This window comes from Nyctibius grandis, chromosome 4 (assembly GCF_013368605.1).
Source record: "Nyctibius grandis isolate bNycGra1 chromosome 4, bNycGra1.pri, whole genome shotgun sequence".
In the NCBI taxonomy this organism is placed as follows: Eukaryota; Metazoa; Chordata; class Aves; order Nyctibiiformes; family Nyctibiidae; genus Nyctibius; species Nyctibius grandis.
The window spans coordinates 99,888,756-99,905,225 of record NC_090661.1 but is presented as its reverse complement, the minus strand read 5'-3'; the positions used below and the strand labels follow the sequence as shown (position 1 = coordinate 99,905,225).

Sequence of the window (16,470 nt, the reverse complement as noted above, 5' to 3'; positions counted from 1 at the left end):
TAAATGATGGGAAGTGGTGTCTCTTAGAGTGATTCTAAATATTAAAGTATTGGGTTTTCCATTTGGGAGGGAAAGCATTGTGGGTTTCAGCAAGCTTCTGTTGCAGACTTCAGCCTGGGGGAACTGAGCTGAAGAGACAGGGATTATGCACCATCGTAACTAAAAAACTAATGTTATTAATGAGTTAAGCGGAGCTGCTGTTTGTACATGATTTGTAAAGAGGTCTGGGACTGAGATTTCCACTGGAAATGGGATAATGGTGTGGAAGTGCTTTTTTGATGGTAAAAGCATCTTCTGCTTTAAAGCTGTTTGGTACCTTTTCCACATTTCTCCTTATTTTTTTCTGGTCTTGCTTAATTTAAATCTCACTTTTATCCACATTTCATTGCTAAGCATGCCTCTCAACTAGAGCTCACCTTTGCAGTAGAAATAGTGCAGAAATATTCCCACCAGCTGATTGAGATTCAATGAGAGTACATTGCATATGAATAAAGCCTGCTTTCAAAATGGTGTTTACAGGATGATAATCCTAATCTAATAAGTAAAAAAAAAAAAAAACAAAAAAAGCAAAGTACTCATGGGGTTCTGAACAAGCAGCAATTCTGCATTTCTCTGGCAGGTGGCACAACATTTTCATTAGCAGAATTAATAAAACTGCTACTTCAGATCTGTCATTTCTAACTACTGCAAGTGTATGACTTCAATATTGATCAACTATCTAGTCAGGACTTTTCTGTTCTGGAGAGCAAGACTTGCAGAAGTGATACCTAGCAAGCTGTGGCTGCCTTCCAGGTAGAACAATAAAACCACATAATCATTTTTGGCTTTAGTTCAAAAGAGTGTAAGGAGAGCTTTTTTGTGAGATCTCTGTAATGCTACTGTGGAAAGCCATAAAATTTATTTCACTTTGTTTTGTAAAATAATAGGACTCATAACAATAAGTAGTAGTTTCTGCCCTTTTTATAATTACTGACATAAATTGGGTTAATTATAATAAGGTAAAAATTGGAAACATGCCAAGAAAGATTGAGCTATTTACTAGATTTGTACCAGGCATTACCTGGCCTGATTAGGGACTTGATTTGTCTGTACCATGAATGTATTTAAGCCCTAATGCTTAGATATAGCATATATACCACCAAGCTTTTGCTCTGAATCTTGTTGCTGCAGAGAGGGTGGTGAGAACTTCTGTACTTACTTATTCTTTGTATAAAATTATGGATTTTTTAATACAGTAATTACATCACGAAGAATCAAGAGCAAAATCACGATGGCTGCTTGCAGTTCAGTTCTGAGGAGCAGTAGCTCTCAGTTCATCTGACCTCTGTTTGGGTCAGTGTGCGTGGTTTGGTATAGGCTTCGGTCTGATGGCCTTAGTCACCCATGGAAGTTTGTTTTTTAACTGAGGGAGTCTTGGGGAGGAAAGCTGATAAAGATGCATAAGAATAGTTTGGGTTTCCACCACCTTAAGGTATAAATTCTGTCATGGGAATTGCTGTTGAATAGGAAGGAGATGGATTTCTGTTCATACTGCTAATAGTTTAATGGATTGTTATCGTCATCTTTTTCCTTATTACTTGCCATAGGTGTTTCCCTACTCTGCCTTTATCTTCTCTCTCTTGCATCGTGTTTGTTCAGGTTTAGTGTAATATTCCAGGGGAGACCTAGGATCTTCTCTGAAGCTTCCTGTAAATGTAAAAACTCAATCTGATGCTGATAGCTTTTAATTTAGGTCCTTCTTTAGCATTAGTAAATTATCTTGTGTGTTTATGTGACTGTCTGGCTAAGAAGGTCTTTCTATTCCCAGTTATTAGGCACTAAAGCTCCATCACTTCAATCAAAAGCATTTTGTATGTGATCCCTGCAGGAGGTAAACTGAAGAATACTTTACACAAAATGTATTTTGATGTAGATTAGAAGCCCTTTTTTTCTTTAAATACTGAATTTGTGTGGGAGGAGAATTATCTGAGTCACTTTTAAGAAAAGAAGATACCAAGTAGGGTAAAACTGATCCAAGTTACGGAGAGGAAGGGTGGAAAATGCTATTTGAAAGACCTCAAACTTTTTCTTCTTCCTCTTTTTCAGACTTTTTAATATATCGTACAGACAGTATGGAGCCAAGCAGTTCTTTACATAAAGGTAGAATGAAATTCTGTCCTATACACAGGGCTTTTTATCAGGGTAGTAGCAAGTCTGCTTTGGGCTTTAAACTGGCAAACATCCAGGATTTTTTTTTCTCTAAAAATTAAATTTAGCTTTTAATCTGTGCAAGCTCATATATCTGTGTATGGTAGGCGAACCTCCTTTTCAGGGAGAGTCCTGCACACTTTGTGTTTGGAAAGTTTCTAGTTTAGGAAAAGTGTTTAATTTTCTATTTGGCTGAACACTTCATATTCAGAAACCTGCCTATATTTAAATTCAGAATCCAACAAAAATTGTTATGGGACATATTAACAACTTCTTTTTGGAATATATTCTTAGTTGTTGGCGTTACAATATACTGTCTGCCTGTATTAGCTGCTAGGCTAGTTTAATATTAACCTTATTACATTAAAAGGCAATTTTAGGAATAGATTTAGAATTTTGGTGATTATTTGGAAATAACACTAATGCAGAAAGTCATAAAACAGTTCACAATATTAACAAAAGGTATGTGAACTGTGAAGCTGATTATTGCTTAATGAGTGTGAAAGAAGGACCTCTTTCTGCACCTATGCAATGTCTATACATCTTTTCATCAAGATTTTATGTGAGAAGGGAGCACAGATAATTTCCAGGATAGGGAATACATTGAATACTTGACACCAAAGATTACTTTGAACTTCTGGGCAGTTTCTGGTTAGTGCCACTTTGAGATCAGTGATAACTGGTGTTTAGTGCCCTTCAGGACGGTGGGTCTCTGAGTTTTGCCTTTTTGTCCTTACTTTCTCCTCTCCTTCTTTTGTATCTGGTGGAGACTTCAGTAGCACTAATAATAGTCTGTGTTCGTTAACAAGAATTTCGTTCAGAGATTTTGCTGGGGAGAGTCCTGCGATGGATTTTGGTGGTGCAGATGTGATTCCTGACTGGTGCAGTGGCTTCTGTTTGTTCTGATAAAAAGCAAGGTAGAAATGTAGTAGTGGAATAAACTTTTTCCAAGTCCCAGGCTTGGTGTTGCCCCTGTGGTGGTGAAATGTGCCTTTTCTATGGAAGCATCATCACAGTTTTCAGTGCTGCTCTCATTGGCGAGCAGAGAATATGGTAACATAAAAATATATTTGCAATCTGCCAGATAAGTTAATATTCTGGGAAGAGTTTTGAGTACCTTGTTGCTCCCGGAATCAAAAGGAATTTAGCTTGTGAGTGCAATTCTTTCGAATCTCTGTTTTTGTCTTAACATGAAAGCTTACAACTATTTTCTGCATAAGCTTTTTAACTATTGATAACTGCTTTTCTCTTAATTTGTCTGTATAAATTGAATTTCCCTTGGAAATTTTCTCAACCCTCTCAAAAACCTTTGGTCAGTTGCTACAGGATTTCAGCTTCAAAACTGACCTCATTGTCTCGGTGCTTCGGGGTGCAGTCGAGTACTGATGTTACGCAAAGTTGTTGGCACCTAAGAATATTTATGTCAGCATGTTTTTATTGAATTGAATTGGTGTCCTGAGGAAAAACATAGCAAATGATTTTCTAATTAAAGGTTGCTTCATAATACTTGTTCTTAAATAGTGCTGTGGAAGAACTGATTTTTCAGTTTTCTCTGTGGGAATATAAAACCTTATTGTGCTGCTGTGTAAATGCATAGTCATCCACTTTTTTTAGTAATCTTATCTTAAAAAGAGTTGTTGGAAAAAAACAGAAGATTTAGGGGGAACCTCACCAGATTATTAGTGGTAAAGTATAAATAGCTTCTGAATGAAGTAAGATACAATCATGGAAAATAGGTGTATCACTGCCTATTGGACAAGTTTATCCAAGGCTGCTCCTGAATTAGCCAAGTCCCTGAATGGCTCATTTTTTGGAAGCTGTGAAAATGTGCAAGGGAAGAATCTGTTCTAGTGTTTGTCACATTCTATGCATTTCTTCTGGCCCTTTATGGAAGTACTGTATGTGGACCTTTTTCTCAGGTCCAAGACTCTAGTTCCCCTGTACTGATACAGATGTGGAACTATGTAGCACTGGAGGCAAAGATTTTAAATGAAATTAGTGCAGTAAAGCATTTCTTCTTGGCCATTTCATCACAAGAAGGAAACTTTTTGATCCCAGTGATGTAATCAATGGCTAATTTGGATAGAATAGGGCAGTTCTCTGGCAGTTCTTCTCAATGAAGTATAATCTCACCAGAGGCATTGCATTTCTGGCATTGCATTTCTGACCCAATGTTGTCTTTTTTAAAATGTTTCTTGAAGTCAATTATAGAAGCTGTCAGCATATTTTATATACACACACACACACACATATATATATATATATATATCTCTCTCTCTAAAAGCTCTCAGCTACTTGGGTTCTTTAGCTGTATTTAGTTCTTGTGCTAAAAACAAATTAATGCCTATTATTCCAACCTGAGTTTTACATATAACAGATTATCATGTAAAAATTTGGAATTAAGCATTTTTTTTTCTTCCTGCCTCTTCTGTAGTGAGCTTAATTAAATGATCTGGGTGGTTTAAAACATATACAATACACCTAGTCCATTGATGTGATTTTTAGGCTTTAAGTCTTTTTACAGTAGTCTTTGTCTTTAAGAAACACGGCTGAAGTGTAACCAAAACAAGTGATGTGGCAGCTACACAAGTTAGAAAACATTTCCATAAAAGATCATAAAAATTCTACAGTAGTTTCCAGAAAGAGCAAGAGTGAACAGTTTATTGCTGTTTAGACCTTCTGAAGCAAATGTTTTATTTAACTTTTCATGAGTATTTTTTAATGACAAACTTGTAGAAAAACAGTATGTGTCTCAGTTCCCTCTGCAAAGCTAGCTGGACACTCTCTTTGCTTTGTGCTTAACTAAATATTTGTCTTGGAAGAAAAGAATTTCACAACACACAAAAGATACACTGTTTGAAAAGGTGCAAAAAATTACTGAAATAGGTATAGTGGGTTTTTTCTTTCCTAGTTTTTTTTTTTTTTCTAATTGCCTCCCAGAAATCCACTTGAACTAATACAGAAAGCTGAGTAAGTAGCCTGGGAAATGCCAAGGAGCACGTTCCGATCAATTAGAAAGCTGCTATTGGCAGCCAGTTGCAAACTTCTAGGTCTCTCTAACCTAGTTTCCCCTTTTATCTTCTAGTGAGAGAACACTTTAAAAAAAATCAATAGCCTTTGTGGTTATTTTTAAGCTTCTCTAGCTCGCCTTGGCAGCCATACATTTCTGCAATGCTCTTGAATTAGTTCTTTTATCATTTCGGCTGATGGCAGCGCTAATCTGATGACTGGCTTTTCGTGGTGGGCTGCTGCTGCGGCAGAACATCTCACTGTGATGAGTTTGTGTTTCACATCTCTGATAATGCTGACTTACAGAAGTAGTACTTCTAAGTCTTTATCAGCCTGATTCCTTCTGTTCACTTGTGTGGCCCTCGTGACTGTAGTGCTGTGAATTCATGGATTTTATTCTTGAAAAACCTATGACAGCCAAAGAATTTAGGCATCCAGACAATTAAGTAACTTGTTTATAGTCATATTGTTTCAGTTCAGATTCTTTTTGCATCACAGTTTACATAGTTCTTCCTGATTTTGACAGTTTTCTATGTAAATCCATATAAAACTAAAAAAACTTTACTGTAAGACTGACAGATTACAGTATTTAATACATAGTACAGTATTACTCCATTATTTTGAGAGTAAGTTTATACTGAGCAGACAAAGCCACAGTGACTTTTGTCATTCCATAAGGGAATTGAAATTGTAATTCTGACATATACGTTCTGTCCCATCAGCAATTATTTCTATTTCTTTAGGCTGATTCTTGTACTGAAAACTACTTTTGAGACATACATTTATACTTTAAATCCTCTCTTTCCCTACGTATCGTGTTTTGAAGGCTCTTTCTTCACCTTTGGGTCTGTGGATATCTCTGAAACTGTATTTTGTTAGTATTCCTATATTTTAGTAACTCACTGTTGAAAATGCTAAATAGAGCCAGCCCCAGAATAAGTCTTTGATTCCTCTGATAACAGCTCTAGCATATTGCCTGCTTCAAGGATAGCAGGATGGCTTGGCACCATCTTTCCTTGTAAACATGCTACATTTTGTCACATTTTCCCAATTTTTACAGAAATTTAAAGAATTTTGTTAATTTTCCAGCTTAATTTCCATCTGTTTTTCTAGATAGTTTCTTTTGACTTATTTTTTTATTGTTAATTTTTTTACATTTTTCACTCCACAACTTTCTGGTTAATACTGATTCTAGTCTGTTTTGGCTAGAGAAGCTTATTTCAATTAAAATATGGCAGCCTGATGCACAAAATAAATCCTAACACGTTTCCTAGGACAACGTGTGCTTATGACTACAGACCAAGTTCTTTAAAAAGTGAACTGCCTTAGAACAGGTTTTGTTGATGAACAAGGAAGAGTTAATGTTTGAGAGCAAAACTCTATTTATTCTGAACCTTTAAGAAGTGCCAATGTCTTGAAAGTAACAGAGCTCAAAAGGGGGACATCGCTCCTTTCTTTGGTGGTGTCAGGATGTCCTACACACTCATGCAGGGTTTGCATGAAGCCAAGAGAAGCTGGATAAAACAGGAAAAGAGTTTAACCTGGAAAGGAGCTTCTAGAGAAGAAACATCCAGTTCTAGCTCTTTGTTTCCCTGCGTATGTAAAATACCTAAAGATTGTGCTACTTCAGGAGGCAAAGCTCTATAAAATGAATATATAGGGAAGATGCCAGGAGCCCTCTAAGAAAGAATGCCACCTTTTCGTGGCTCGTTTCTGTCAGTGGGTATGCTAAGATTTATTTGGCCACTTCTGGTTCCCAAGATGGGGAGGCATTTGTTATGTTGGCCTTGGAAATAGGGGAGGGAAGAGAGAATAAACCTGCTTGATAGACATGAAGGCAATACACTGGAACTGTAGGTATATGACTTGTCTTCTGTATGGAAACGTGTAACATTATTTTTTATTTTTATTATGAGCCTGGCACCTTTATGAAAAACAAAACCAAAAAAACCAACCAAAACCCTTGGCTTATTTTCATCCCGTTCAGAGACTGGATTAAAAAACAAAAGGCCCAGATCCCATCTCTGTTCCTCACCCGTCCTTTACTCAAAGGAAAACTACGAATACTCAGTTTTCCCTGACAGTGAATTGCAAATATGAGCAAACTCTAATACTTGTCAAAGGAAAAGTTATAAATGAATGCCTTTCTGTGATGTCTTCGCACTGGAGATCTCAGATAATTTTACAGTTACTGATGATGACAGCTCAAAGCTGTTTTTTCCTGAGGAGGCTGGGATGTCATTGTGGGACATAGTACCCCTTGCTTTCAGAAAGTTACTGAGCTACCAGGTGAAACCCATTCCAGTTTAGCATCCAAGGCATCTTGAGTGTCTTCCCCCACTTGTAAAAGGAAGCAGGTGTTAACACTCTAGTTTTATTATAGCTTTTTAAAGCTGTGTATCTGCTTTAACTCGAGCAAGTAGCTTTGGGTTGAAGCAAACCTTCCTTTTATTTTTCTGCCTTTTTTCCCCCCTTTGATTTAATTCTCAGTGGTATGTTTCTCTCTTAGTTTTATTAATTATCTTTAAACTTATTTCCCGTTGTTCTCTTAGTTCTTTCTGGCAGTTGTAATTAGTTTGCACCAAAGTAAAAATGTTGTGGATTTCATAGATATTACATAGTTTTTAAAAGACTAAAGTTTATGTAATTCAGTTTGAAATTAAAATTAGAAAAGCATGACTTTGTGAAAGGAATTTTAATTGTGCTTGTGTGACAGATTGAGTTATTTTACATGCAACACCAGCTTTTGACTGTGTTGTTTTTCATGGTTTATTGAACATTTTTGAATTGTGTTCATAATAATTTTGCCATATTAAATGAGCTTGTTAATATAGGAACTGAATCTTATGTTTACTTCAGTTGAAAATAATTTATAGACTAGGCATATTCCTAGGTTGTGATGAAAGTGCTGTGGATTTGGGGGTGAGAGGGGAGAGTAAGGGTTGAGAAGATAACAGCAGAGGTCAATGGATCTAAACTAGTTATTAAATTCCCTGGCTCTGTGTGTGAATTAAATTCTTCCTTAAAGAAACCCCCAGCAAACCTATAACAAAAAATTGTTGGGTTTTTGAGTAATTGTTTCTTAATTGATTTATAAAGAAGATTCACAGCCTTCTGAAGTTTTCTAGGACTTGATTAAGAAAATTGTCTAACCTGAGAATGTCAGCATGCATCAACAGCTGAAATAATATGTAACAAGTCTTGCAATGTTTTTTTCCCTGTAAGATTGCGATACAAATTCAAGTGGAGTTAAGAATTTTTTTCTAGCCATCAGTATAGATAGTTGTAGCAGTATATACTCCACAGCAAGCAGAAGTTATGCTTAGGTACACTTTAAAGTCCCCCCTCACCCTCAAAGCCAAGGGATTGTACAGTAGGACCTGGAGAATTGATAAAACTATTTGAAAAGTGGTGTTGGCTCAGTTTTCTCACCCATAGGGTTTGACTTGCACTATAAAGGTAAAGTTACAGATTAAGAACTATTGGGGGTCTTGTGACATGAAAATTAATAACACATGGTTTATTTTTTTGAAGCCGGCACATTCTAAAATCACTGGCTGTAAGGGTTGATGCACTCGCAGTGTAGGAATTTGTAACTCTCTGTTCTTTTTTTATGGGAACATAACTCAGTAATTCAAATTTTGAATTACTTTTTTTTTCTCTTTAAGTATTATCTGGTTGGGGTTTTTTCCCCTCTTGTTCTCTCTCCCTATCCACCAAATAAAAAAAATGGAGAATTTAATTAAGATATCACAGTCATTCGTTTTTCTAAACTGAGTAATTTGGAGTGGTAGTGACTAGATCTGAAATGGTTAATTAAAGGAAATGCACAATCCCCTATTTTCACCAGCACCTTACAGAATTTCAGTGTTCTTCCAAAAAGTCTGTGTCCAAAGGTTTACCACTCATCCATAGATCAGCTACTGCTATGTGTTTGGGGGGGAAGAGTCTGAAATATGACTTCTGCAAAGTCTTGATTCTGTTAGCGCCAACACATGCACTTTCTTAGAGACAGAATCTTAGAGAAGGTTAAGGTTGTGTTCATGTTGAGCTACAATGAGAATGGTCCAGTTAATGTTTGCAGATTGATATATATATATCTACCAGAGGCTGTGTTTTTGTTTCTAAATGCTGCTTTATTGCACCTTCTGAAGAAAAGAGAAAATGTTAATTACTCAGGCTGTATATGGAACTCCGCCCTAAGTCAGCAATTTACAATATTGGCACTTTTTGTTGTTGCCTTCCTTCTCCTCCCCTTCACTGGGAAAAATGGGATGACTGACAAGTAATCAACTCGTTTTTTGTATTCCCCTTTGAATAGAATAATCTTCTTTAATGAATCTCAGAAATTCATGGAATTCTTGACAACAAAATCTTGACAACAGTCAGGTTTCTGTCGGAGTCCATATATATTCGTTCTATCAAACTTTTAATTAAGTGTTCCTTTTTACTATTACTTTGCGGTTTGGGAACTGCTGACTTATTAAATGATCCAGCTATTACAAGAGGTGGAATTAAACCATGTAACATGTACTAGGTTTTTAAGAAAGGAATGTTTTAGGGTAAAATACATACCAGAACTTCATAACATGTTTGATGTGGAATCCACCAATAAGAAAGTATTTGTATCCAATAAGTAAATGATGGTAAATAAATAACTATTACATTTTATTACTCTTAGAATCTTGAACAAGCTCCAGATCATTAAAACCTTGCCTTTTTGGTTGATTATCTGCAGCACATCATTTTGTATTGAGTAAGGAATCTAGGTTTGAAAATGCTTGCACTTTCAGGAAGTTGATTTTTTTTCTTTTCTTCTTCCTCTTTAGAGTTAAAACGGGCTTGCTTATGATTTTGAATGTAAATAGACTTAATCAATTTCTATTATGAGATACGAGGGCCCTAACTCCCTTGCTTTGGTGATGGGGCAGGTACCAATGGAACGGTGGGAAAAGACTCCCTGTTGCAGGCAGTCACAGGGAAGGGTAATGTGTAACTTAAAATAAAGGACACCAGAAACAGACCTATATTACAAGGTGATAATTCTCTCACATCACGTTTTAAAAAATTATCTTCTATTTTATAGAAAGGAATTACTTTGGGTAGTTACTTGTTCATATCCATTTGTACTTCTAAACAAAATAGAATGTGGGAGTTTGTTTCTGGAGATTTTCTTTTAACTCTTAAAATCTGATGGTGTTTTTCAAATATATGGTTTTGAAAGAGTGTATTTGGCTATTATTGTATCCTGAAGTACTTCTAATATTTTTCTTCTTTTTCTGCTTTGCATATTTGGACTGTCTTCTTGGGCACGTGTTTCTGATGAATTTATCTCAATGCAGTTCACACGATTCCTCTGTGATTCTCCTCTAGAGGTACGTATTCATTCTAGATGCAAGTTTTGAAATGAATGTATTCTTTCCTCTTCCACTCTCTGTAGACAGCAAACCATTATGGTATAGGTGGTATAGGTGGGTGTCACAGTATTTGTATCATCACCGACTGGTGAGGAAGATAGCACTGTGTTTTCAAAGGAGTCTGAGGACTCCTTTGCTGCATTCAGCTACCACTGAATTTCCTATCACTGCATTAAGAGACAGCAGCAGAAAATACTGTGTCTTTTCTGTTCTTGATTTATTTCTAAGAAAAGAATGTATTACTAAATAACTTGCTAAACTTGTATTTGACTACAATCTGAGTAAAAAGTTTAGGAGAGATGCTGTTGCTTCATTTCAGGTAAGCGCAGTGCTATGGATTTCATGCACTCTTTCTTGGTAGTCTTAAAGAGTTAAGTACCGCATGACTGTAATGAAATTGTCAGGTTATAGTAATTACGCTAGTAATTTGATATGTCGCAGTTTGAATAAATCCATGTGTGGAGAGTTTGTTGCTTTTCTCTGCTGAGTCCACTGGCCTTTACATTCCTGAAAGCTGAAGAGTAATAGAGCTCATTAGACTTTATAGGAAAAGGGCTTTTATCACCTCGTCAACTCAGGCAGCAGACTGCCATTATATTCTTAATTTTGTATGGCTATGTAGATGTTGATGCACACTTCCCTGCCAGGTTTATACCAGTATTGTTTCTTACAGACACTTTTTATTGACATTTCGAAGCTTGAATTAAATTTGGTGTGGCACCACTACAGATGTCTTCAATTAGATGAAGTTAAATAAAAGGGGTTGTATATCAGAGGCCAAGGGATTCTTGAAATTCTTTATTCTGAAACAGTTGCCACAAGCAAATCTAGTAGTGTGTATTCTGTTTACTCTTTTGAGCAAAAATAATTTAAAATAAAACTTAAACCTTACATGGTTTCAATTTGTAATTTTAAAAATTTTTAATATTGTTATTAGCTGCAAATAGTGTGAAAACCCAAACTCTTCCTGTCTCTTTTATTTCCTCATTTTATTATTCGGCTTAGTTTCTGTTTTGGCTATGGGCTCTGGCACAAAAAATGAATAGTTTAAAAAAATGATACAGTATGTAGTAGCAGAAAACTAGGCAATTTTCTAGCAGTAAACAGGATAATGTAGAGAGAACTGTTTGGGGTTTTTATTATTCATCATTTCATCTTACAAGCTACATTAAAACATTTGCCATTTTACCACTTCACATGTGCAAATATTACCTTGTATGGAGGGCTATGGTTATAATGGTTCAGTATAGGAGACCTGCATGGAGGAGTCTTAACCAAAAACCAGTGTCGCCTGGCACCGTGTTGCTGCCAAAGTGAGAGAGTTTGTGGAAGAAGGACACAGGGAAAATCTGAACTGCTCAGGGTGGGTTCCCAGGTTTTGGTGCTAAGTGAGTTAGGGGGGGTCTTCTGGGCCAGTGGTTGTATCAGCATCATTAATAGTCATCTCTGCATTTGTCCTTCCCGAGTTGTTCCATGTTGTCTTGATACAACAGCTGGAACGAGCCTCAGCACTCAGATGTGCCATGGCATTGCACAGTCAAATGATGATTTTTGTTTTTTTGTCTTGTTTTCAAATCCTTCTCTAATTGCTCTTTAGTCTTTTTCCGTTTTGACTGAAGCATTAAATCAATGATTTCTTAAAACTACTCTCAAAATCATGTTTTTGAGTAAATTGCTAATTTATACCTATTGTTTTAGATGTGTATATAACAATATTTTTTTTCCTCATGCATTTATGAACATTTGATATTTCCTCTGCCTTTTTAATCACTCAGTATTATGGGATCTTTCTGTAGTTATTTACACTCAGCTCTTGTTTAACCATCCTGAATACTTTTAAATTATCAGCTCAGTTTGCTGCAACATTGTTCAGTCTTCAGCGATTCACGTACCAGTATGGAGAACAGATAAGCCAGCACAATAGAAAGTGAGCTGAGCTGCTTTCCATTATGTAAATGATCATTTGTTCCCACTTTGCTTTTATCCATATTGAGATGCTTTTGAATCCTAAAGAACTGAAAGGCGTTTGTGAATCTAGGTCTTTGCTCTTCAAAAAGCCCATTGGCTTCTGCTCTGCATTATTTTGTTTATTGATATGTGTTAATTTTTAGGAGATCTAATAACAAATGGTACTATTACAGGTCTGTAATTCCTGGGATCCCCTTCTGTAGAATGTCATATTTTAGTCAATTTCAGTGCACTGCTCAGGACTAAATCACAACTCATTTCATTTAGACATCTTGGCAAATTGTTTTTTTTCTTACAGCGGTGTAGACATCACCATGATGTCTATATGGTGGTACTCAAAGTCTCTTGCTATTGACATCACTTGTACCTTCACAGCTTTGCTAATCTTTTTAGCATTTTCATAGAATTTTAAGGATAGAATAGAATTTTAGAATTTTTAATTCATTTGAAGCTTACTAGCACTGGCCTGATTAAATAGTTGACAGTATAGCTCAAATACTATACTTTTCCGATAAGGTACAGAAGTTAGCTCTGTAGACAGTGTCGTACATGTTGATGCAGTGAGTTGATTCACTTTGTTTTGATATGGAATCACAGAATTGTTCAGGTTGGAAGGGGCCTCTTGAGATCACCTAGTCCAATCCCCCTGCTCGAGCAGGGTCAGCTAGAGCAGGTTGTCCGGGACCAAGGTTTTTGAATATCTTCAAGAATGGGAGACTCCACAGGCTCTCTGGCCAGCCTGTGCAGTTGTTTGACCACCTTCTCAGTTAAAACCTGTTTCCTTCTGCTCAGAGTGAATTTCATGTGTTTTAATTTGCACACTTTGCCTCTTGTCCTGTCAGTGGTAATTAGTGAGAACAATCTGGCTCCCTTATCGTCATTCCCTTCCATCAAGTATTTCTACGTACTGATAAAACCTCCCCTCGCATCGTCTATTCTCGAGGCCAAAGAGTCCCAGCTTTCTCAAGATCGATGCTAAAGCCCCTTAATCTTCTTTATGGCCCTTACAGACTTGCCTCAGTAAAGTCCTTATTTTTCTTGTACTCGGGAGCCCAGCACTGGATCCAGCACTGCCAATGCAGCCTCACCAGTGCTGAGCAGAGAGGAGAGCTCACCTTCCTTGACCTGGCAGCGCTCTGCCTGGTGCAGCCCAGGGTGCTGTTGGCCTTTTTTGCTGCCAGCGTACATTACTGGCTTTTTTAAATGAAAACACGCAGTGGTACCTCTCTACTGACACAAGCTATATTTGTAGGCTGCTTTCACAGCATCTCCACTAATCTCTAATGAAAGGAGGACGGAGTAGTGAAAAGGAAATATGTTGCTAACTGCGAGATAGAAATCTACCATATGGTAGGTTGTGTGTGTGTGGGGGGGAAGGAACCGCTGGAATTAATCACTTCACTTCTTTGGCAAATAATTTCCACTGGAGTGTAGAAGTCAAGGGTTTCCTGGTTTTTGTTCTTTGTGTAAGGGATAGCATGAATTTCGTATCTTCCTCCTCCTTCCATCCACAGCAGAGGGTAAAATGGAAAAGTTCAAGACAGGAAACTTCATGAAACCTTCCAGAGAAAAATAATCATGCAGTTAGTATGGTCAGGACCCATTTTTGGTAGGTGAGTATGCAGTGCCTTCTGCACTTGCACACTGGTCTGGCATGCAGGTTAACAAGTGCAATTTCCGTAATAATAATAAAGTAGTAAAACATCTCTTAAAAGTAAAGAGAAAGACCAATGTGCTTTGAAGAAAATTGAGTGCTCTCACCATCATTGAAGTTCAATTATAAGCAGTTATTACATTGATGTGTACTAATTGGGGCAATATGTAATACCAGTTGCTATTAAATATTTAAATTTTAATAACACGTTATGAAATATGAGCAATCAAATGTGTTCATGGAATCATTAGCTAGCGGAGTACAAAGACATGTAGAATTAACATGTGACGGAATTTATTGTATTTTTCTCTTCATTTTAGTAGAATTTTTGTCCTGGATTGTGTTCTTTTTTTTTTTTTTTGATTGTTTCAATATCATTAGGTTATGATAATTCATTGTATTGAAGTTTGAGTATAAATTGTTAATTTTAAATAAGTTTGTCCCTTTGGACTGATTCCAGGGCTGGTGTGTATTATTTTGGGAAGATAAGGTAAGCTTTCTCTGGTGGGGCTTGCTCACTTGAGGTCACTGGTATATTTTACATCACCTTTGACAAACACGGTCCCAGGTGGACATGGCAGTAGTGTGAAATGGTATAACCTACTTCAGGAAAACGTTTCATATTCTAGACCTGTTAACACCAAATTGCCTGGATGGTGCATGAGAAATCAAGATAAAGGAGCCAAGTATTCATTGAGAAATTGGAGCAAACATAATACATACAAGCATGACAAAGGATTACATTGTATGAAAACTCTTCAAGGAGGAGGAAAATGTTACTCTCTAAAATGTTAGTTGCTTAATGTAGTGGAGATCCCTGAACATTCTGCCTGAACTCAGTGCTGTGTTTATTCTGTTTGTTACAGAATGTAGCCTCTTTTATGCTCATGACATTTCATTGTAATTGCATTAGAGAAATAACTCTAGTTTATACTTTACTAGAAGTTCTTAACTGATGCTAATACTTCAATTTGCAGAGATTTGGTGACCGAACCCGTGTGATGCTATTTGGAGGTTTGGGGTCACGCATAGACACAGCATTCATTTAACTTCAGAAGACTTTGCTTTGAGTGAAAATCTTTTCCGTGTCCCCTTAGGCTATCTTTTTTAACATTTGTTAAATCTTATATGATGAGTTTTTGAGAAAGAAAGAAAATCTGTTTTAACTGAAACTTAAGCAAGTCTGTGTTATATTACCAATTGCATTCCCCCTTAGCTTGCAGGAGATGTTTCAGTTTTTTCTGTAACCAACTGCACCTTGGTAGCTGAGAGGAGAACTTAACCTATGCTGAGAAATCCTTAGAGAAAATCTCTTACTCGACTGTGTCCCCGCTTAGATGTTTTACTACTGACCATGTGATTTCATTTGGCTCTACTGAAAAGTTGAGGATATTGTATAAAACCATAACCATTCAATAAGTAGACTTTACCTGAATGAGGAGAAACCCAGTTTAATATGCTGGTATCTGGGTCTAATATCCTTGTATACTGCAGATTGAGCTCTCAAATGTTTGATCGTTTCACTTTTACAGTATCTGTAGCTCCATATCTAGTTTTATGCTATATAACCATATAAAAATGCAAACATTTTATTATATGGCCTTTATTTTGGAACTTATTGGTTGGGTAAGTCAGTTGAAATGATTTTTGTTCACGTGATTGATTTCTTTTGACACATGTGGTACCAATTAGAATAACTTCTACTGCCCATCATCTCTTCAGTCTGCGCTACTGTACCAAAATACTTGATTAAACCCACCTTCTGTTGTTGTAATGCAAAACAGTTGGTAATAGTAGGCAATATTGTCAGATTTATTGAGTGAGAAGCAGCTTTCTGAAGATCTGGCAATGCAGTGAAAAACATGACTAGATGGATAATTAAGTTGAGCACAGTGGAATTCAGGATTAAAGTAAACTCGATGTGGGAGAAAATGGCATGCCAAAGTTGGTTGAATAATACAGTTTGAATTAGGAGATCATTTTCTTCTTAATTTGAAGCATCAGTTTCTGGCGCTAGGTGCTTTACCCGGTCTGGAGCCATGCTTCGCTGCACATCCAAAACTGCAGCGCACAAGAATAACGAGTTCCCTAGTGTTTTTGCAAAAGATACTCTGATGTGGGCTGACAAAGAAGCAGCTCCACAGATTCTGTTGCAACACAGAGTTTCGGGTTCTTAGATAAAAGGTGTTTTTTTGGTCATAAAGAGTAAACCCCACATAAAGAGTAAGCTGTTCA

At 36.7% G+C, this 16,470-nt stretch overlaps 1 protein-coding gene across 4 annotated transcripts in view; it reads left to right on the top strand.

Moving 5' to 3' along the window:
- Positions 1 to 16,470, top strand: part of ATE1 (arginyltransferase 1) — an 82,375-nt gene that overhangs the window by 12,765 nt on the left and 53,140 nt on the right. For all 4 annotated transcript variants that reach the window (XM_068399296.1, XM_068399294.1, XM_068399295.1 and 1 more), the window contains exon 8: positions 10,539 to 10,571. In XM_068399296.1, coding sequence (XP_068255397.1) covers positions 10,539 to 10,571 — 33 coding nt within the window. The remainder of the gene's footprint in view (positions 1 to 10,538; positions 10,572 to 16,470) is intronic.